This window comes from Micromys minutus (assembly GCF_963924665.1).
Source record: "Micromys minutus genome assembly, chromosome: 7".
Lineage (NCBI taxonomy): Eukaryota > Metazoa > Chordata > Mammalia > Rodentia > Muridae > Micromys > Micromys minutus.
In genome coordinates this window covers 60,447,986-60,453,478 of record NC_137976.1, presented here as the reverse complement: position 1 = coordinate 60,453,478, position 5,493 = coordinate 60,447,986, and the positions used below count along the sequence as shown (strand labels likewise).

Sequence of the window (5,493 nt, the reverse complement as noted above, 5' to 3'; positions counted from 1 at the left end):
GGGATTATCCTGTTTTCAAAGACAAATGTCATAGTGGACTCCAGGACACCTGTGTTCATGCCATCGGTTCTTTGAAACTATATCTGGATGTTCAAGCTATAAAAAGCTTCCTGCACTGGGTGACCTTCCAGGCAGTGTTTAGACGAGACGGCATGTTCCCATTGCTCTTGCCTGTTGCCGAGTGGAAAACAGCAGAAGATTTGGGATCTCAACCTCTACAGGGGATTCATCGAGCTGTGTTTTGTTTTCTCTCCTTTTCCTAAAGAAGATGAACCATGAAACCACAACCCTGATATCCTTGAAGGAGGCAATGAAAAGGTGGCTCAGGGCTCCAGGGAGGGAACAATCCTGGGTGTGCTGACCTCAGAAGATGGGACTTGAGTAGTGAAGACTAGGAATAAGCAGAGAGCAGCAGACACACTAATTAGAATCATGTTTGCTAAAGTGCTTTGAGATATGCAGATTCAAAAATATGTAAACGGGCTAATAAAAACAAACAAACAAACAAAAAAGCTGGGGGTTGGGATTTAGCTCAGTAGTAGAATGCTTGTGTAGTTGAAAGGCTCTGGTTTTTAAATCCCCTTTACCTGCATGTGCTTGTATGTATACACACACACACACACACACACACACACACACACACACGTACATGCACAGAACCTAGAAAAAATCTGCTTTGAGATGTTTATAACTGTTCAATTTATGCTAGATTTACAAAAATAAATAAAATGTGGCTTTTTCCCTCAAGGAGTTTATGGTCTTTAAGAATGGTAAATTAAAAAAAAAAATACAGTTTAAAACAAGTGACCTTATACTGGAGATGTTCCAAAAAGACTAAAGGAGGGATCGATTGATTTTGCCTAAGAAACATAGCTCTTTAGAGAGGGGTATTTCAGCTGGACTATAGCATCCGAGTGAGTTTATGAGGAAATAAATGTGGGGAAGAGTTTTAAAATGAAGAAACTACATTTTGGCTTCATATGAGACTGAAGTTAGATTAGCAAGTAGAATGTGGAAGGAAACTCACAAAGCCATTACACTCCTTGCTGTGGAGAGCTGATCTGGCCCTAAATCTGGTTGTAAGATAAGTTTTTAGCTGAGTTAAATGATCACACTTTAGAGAGGTGTGTGGAGGATGAATCGGAGACTGGAGCAAGGGTCCAGCAAGACTACTGCAGTCCTAGGGCCAGGTGAAAGATGGCGGAGTGTCTTACTGCGGACGGCAGGCAGGGGAGGGGTTAGATAGAGTTGGAGGGGTGTTGAGTTTATTCTTAGATTTCTAGTTCAAATAACTGAATTAACTGTGAAACTTTAAAATGGGCTAGGGTAGGAAACATTACACTCAGAGTTAAATTTTAAATTTAAGAATTCTTTTTAGGATGAGCAGAAATAGCCATTGATCTCTTACCTAGAATGTACACTTATGAAAAGCAAACTAAAACAAAAGAAGTGTGGGTGGTAGAAGCAGGCCTGGGGAGGGCAAGGATCTAAGGCGGTTGTGGAGAACTGGACATAGTTGATAGTTCTCTCGCCTAGAAGGTATGAAGCCTAGGTCTCACACACACACACACACATACACACATACATACACACATACACATACACACACACATACACACACATACACACACATACACACACATACACACACATATACACACATACACACACATACACACACACAAACACATACACACACATACACACACACATACACACACATACACACACAAACACATACACACACATACACACACACATACACACACATACACACACAAACACATACACACACATACACACACATACACACACAAACACATACACACACGTACATGCAGGAGTCCCAGGCTTCCTATAACCTGAACTTCCTTTGGTTCTTTAACCCTGTAGAGTAGACAACAAGCTCCAAGCTCTAGACACACAGTTCAAAGAACTAGACATCAGCAAGGATAATCTGACACTTCGATTTGAACACCATAGCAAGACTTTGGCAAACCAAGCAGCCCAAGATGAGATATGGACAGCAGCTCTGGCCCTCCGGTGAGCAATGGTTGAGAAATTCTGGCTTTTGCGATTTTGTAAAAGCTTTTCGTGGCGATTCCAAAACTGAGCTTGGCATGATCCCCAAAGGTATTGCTTGGTTCCTCCATTCAGAAGGCATTGATCTGGGCACCTGTTTATATGCCAGGCACCGCAGTACGTACCTGTGAGTCTTACTGATGGGAACTGAGTAAAGGAGTTCCCTCTCCATTCAAAGCTTTATGGGTGGCCCGAGAGCTTGGATATGCAGTCTGGTGTAGGTCATACTTCTGAAATACACAGCTGGTTTTTCGACAGGGTTTACACTGAGCCAACCTGATCTAATACAGCTTTTGTTTAGACACAAATTGTTCCATTTAAGGAGCTTTGCACATCTTTCGCAGGTTCACCTCAATGGAACTAAATATTTTATACAGCTATGTCATTGAGGTCCTTATTTGCTTGCACACTCGAATGCTTCAGAAGCTTCCAGACCTGGTGAGAAGTCTCCCGACCTTAGCCTCTGTCCTTAGAAGAAAAGCCAAGAACAAGCACGTTAGGGTTGTGTGGGAGTCTGTGCTGGAGGAGTTTGGGCTGCAAGACAGAGATGTCACCGCGCTTTGTACCTTCTTCCTTGTACATGGCAACAAAGGAAAACATTATGCTGCTAATGTAAGACAGATGTACATCAAAGATGTTTCCTTCATGATCACCAACATGGTAAGGAACCAGGCTCTACAGGATGGCTTGCTTAGAGCTGTTCAGATCATTGAGAAGGGGAAAGCAGCAAAGACCCCTGAAAACTCAAGGGCACCCCTGAAAGAGTTGATGCCCCTAGTTAAAGACTAACCTGTTACCTTTGACCCAGCAGTTCTACTTCCAGTCATTTGTAATGTAAAAACAAAAAAAAGCATAATTTAATTTTTATAGGCTTATTTGATAGCGAAAGTGGGAGGAAAGCTAAAGAAATTATGACAAATTGAGACAATGAATATTGTGTATGTAAAAAGTAAGCAAACTCTTTTTATAATGAAATAGAGTTTGGGGTGTAGCCTAGAGCACATTTTTTTTTGTATGTATGAGGCCATGGGTTCAATCCCCAATACCACCAAGTACATAATAAAGAAATGTATATGGAACCATTACTCAGATTTGGTGTTTTGTTTAATACTTATAATGCTATATACAAAAAGGGCCAAAACCAGTTTTGTGTGTGTGTGTGTGTGTGTGTGTGTATCTATAATTTTTTGTTTCACAACACAGGTTCTGTGTCCTGGAACTCATTATGTAGATTCAGCTGACTTCAAAGTTGAATATTGCCTGCCTCTGCCTCCTGTGTGCCGGGTGTGTGCCATGGCTGCCCAGCATACCTACAATATTTTTAAGGATGCTGTTTATAAGTTTAGATATATCCACTTCTGCCATGATACTTAAGTGATATGGTTTTGGGGGGGGGATTAAGAATCTAAAAGAGTTAAAGGGAAAGAAATTCTTTTCACCGGATAGGGGAACTTTCCCTAGGAAGAATCAGACTGCTTGCTCATTTTGAACATTTTGGATTTTGAATGCCTTTTAAAGGGCAATTAATCAATTGAAAGCATAAAATATAGGGGTAGAGAGATGACTCAGTGACGGAGAGCATGCATTGTTCTTCCAGAGGATCTGAGTTCCATTCCCAGCACCTGTCTGTTTCTCAGAGCCACAGTTCCAGGTCTTGCTCCGTTCTGCCAAGCTTGTGGGCCTTAGTCTTTAGAAAGGAAGGCTGAAGACCTCAGAGGACTGTGCCACAGTAAATGTCAAGATGTCACAGGATTCTCTGGCCAAGCATTCAACTTTCTGGTGAGATCAGCCTTCTTACAGCTTTACAAGGGAGTAGAACTAGTCTGTTAGACTGGGAACTCACAATGTTACCCAAATTGGACTCTGTCTTAGGGTTTTACTGCTGTGAACAGATACTATGACCAAGGCAACTCTTTTTTTTTTTTTTTTTTTTTTTTTTTTAAGATTGATTTATTTATTTTATGTATGTGAGTACACTGTTGCTCTCTTCAGACACACCAGAAGAGGGCATTGGATCCCATTATAGATGGTTGTGAGCCACCATGTGGTTGCTGGGAATTGAACTCAGGACTTCTGGCAGAACAGTCAGTGTCCTTAACCTTGGAGCCATCTCTCCAGCCCCAAAGCAACACTTATAAGGACAAAATTTAATTGGGGCTGGCTTACAGATTCAGAGGTTCAATCCATTATTATCATCAAGGCAGGAACATGGCAGCATCCAGGCAGGCATGGTACAGGAGCTGAGAGTTCTACATCTTCATCTGAAGGTTGCTAGCAGAAGACTGGATTCCAGGAAACTAGGATGAGGGTCTTAAAGCCCACACCCATAGTGACATACCTACTCCAACAGGGCCACACCTTCTAATAGTGCCACATCCTGGGTTGAGCACATACAAACCATAATAGACTCCAACTCTAGATTCTACTATTTCTGCCTCTACCTTTGCTACTAGCTAAATGCTGGGATTACAAGACACATGTGTTTCTTTTCTCTTTCGAAACAGAGTCTCCTTAAGTAGTACCAAACTCACTGTATAGACCAGGCTGACCTCTAACTCACAGAGATCTTCCTGCAATGTGTTGGCATTAAAGGTGTGTACCAAGCCATAGGTACTTTTCTAATGCTAAATAAAGTTAGGCTATTGATGAAGATCCAGTTATTGACTGACTGACTGGCTGACAGATTGAGGAAGGGTCTCAGATAGCCCAGGCTGGCCTGGAGCCAGTTATGTAGCAAAGGCTAGATTATATATAATAATCCTTTTGTGGCTACTTCCCAAGAGCTGGGATCACAGAAATGGATCTCTTTGTAGAGCTCTTCAGATTCAACATACCAAACCATTTAGGCATTTACTCATGCTAAAATCTCAGGTATAGGGTCCATGTTAAGCACCTCAAAAACCAAGAGGAAAAACAATAACAGCCAAATCTCTAAATTGCTGAGCTTTAGCCAGTACCATAAGGATATCGCCCCCAGTTCAACCTTTACAAGGAGTCATTGAAACCGCCATTCTTTGAGACTTTTTGTTGCTGCTTTCCTTGAATGTCACATGTCTACAAAATCAATATCTGCTAGTCATAAAGCACATTCTATAAAATGTTAGTGTTGCAAATAAATGCTAACAAAAATCTTTAAGGTAAATTTGTTGCAATTTCTTCTTTTAGCACAAAGAACTTTAGAAAGTTTGGTTAGGAGAAACAGAAGGGTAGCCCAAAAAATACTGCAAAAATAATTACAATCTTGGTTTAGAGAGTTACTTTTTAGCCAGTGATTAACAAGTTTCTGCAGCCTATAGTAGCTGAGTCAGGAAAAGGTGGAGGAGTTGCTACTGGCATGCGCAGCTCCCGGAAGTCCCGCCTAGTAGGCGGTTCCTTGGGGGGAAGACGCACGGTTTTGGCGGGCATTTGTGA

General features: G+C 41.5%; 1 protein-coding gene across 1 annotated transcript; it reads left to right on the top strand.

Moving 5' to 3' along the window:
* Nucleotides 1–253: 253 nt before the first annotated feature.
* On the top strand, nucleotides 254–3,167 carry SMCO1 (single-pass membrane protein with coiled-coil domains 1). The gene is made up of 3 exons (XM_080919199.1): nucleotides 254–318; nucleotides 1,894–2,043; nucleotides 2,427–3,167. Exons 1-3 carry the CDS (start codon nucleotides 269–271, stop codon nucleotides 2,869–2,871), a joined length of 645 nt encoding a protein of 214 aa, XP_080775325.1. The 5' UTR covers nucleotides 254–268; the 3' UTR covers nucleotides 2,872–3,167.
* Nucleotides 3,168–5,493: the final 2,326 nt, after the last annotated feature.

What these genes read in the sequence shown, in the direction of transcription:
- SMCO1 (XM_080919199.1), top strand. Translation starts at nt 269, where the DNA reads ATGAACCATGAAACCACAACCCTGATATCCTTGAAGGAGGCAATGAAA. An exon ending in TTGAAGGAGGCAATGAAAAG is followed by an intron (nt 319 to 1,893) that starts GTGGCTCAGGGC and finishes TTAACCCTGTAG; the next exon opens with AGTAGACAACAAGCTCCAAG. An exon ending in ACAGCAGCTCTGGCCCTCCG is followed by an intron (nt 2,044 to 2,426) that starts GTGAGCAATGGT and finishes CATCTTTCGCAG; the next exon opens with GTTCACCTCAATGGAACTAA.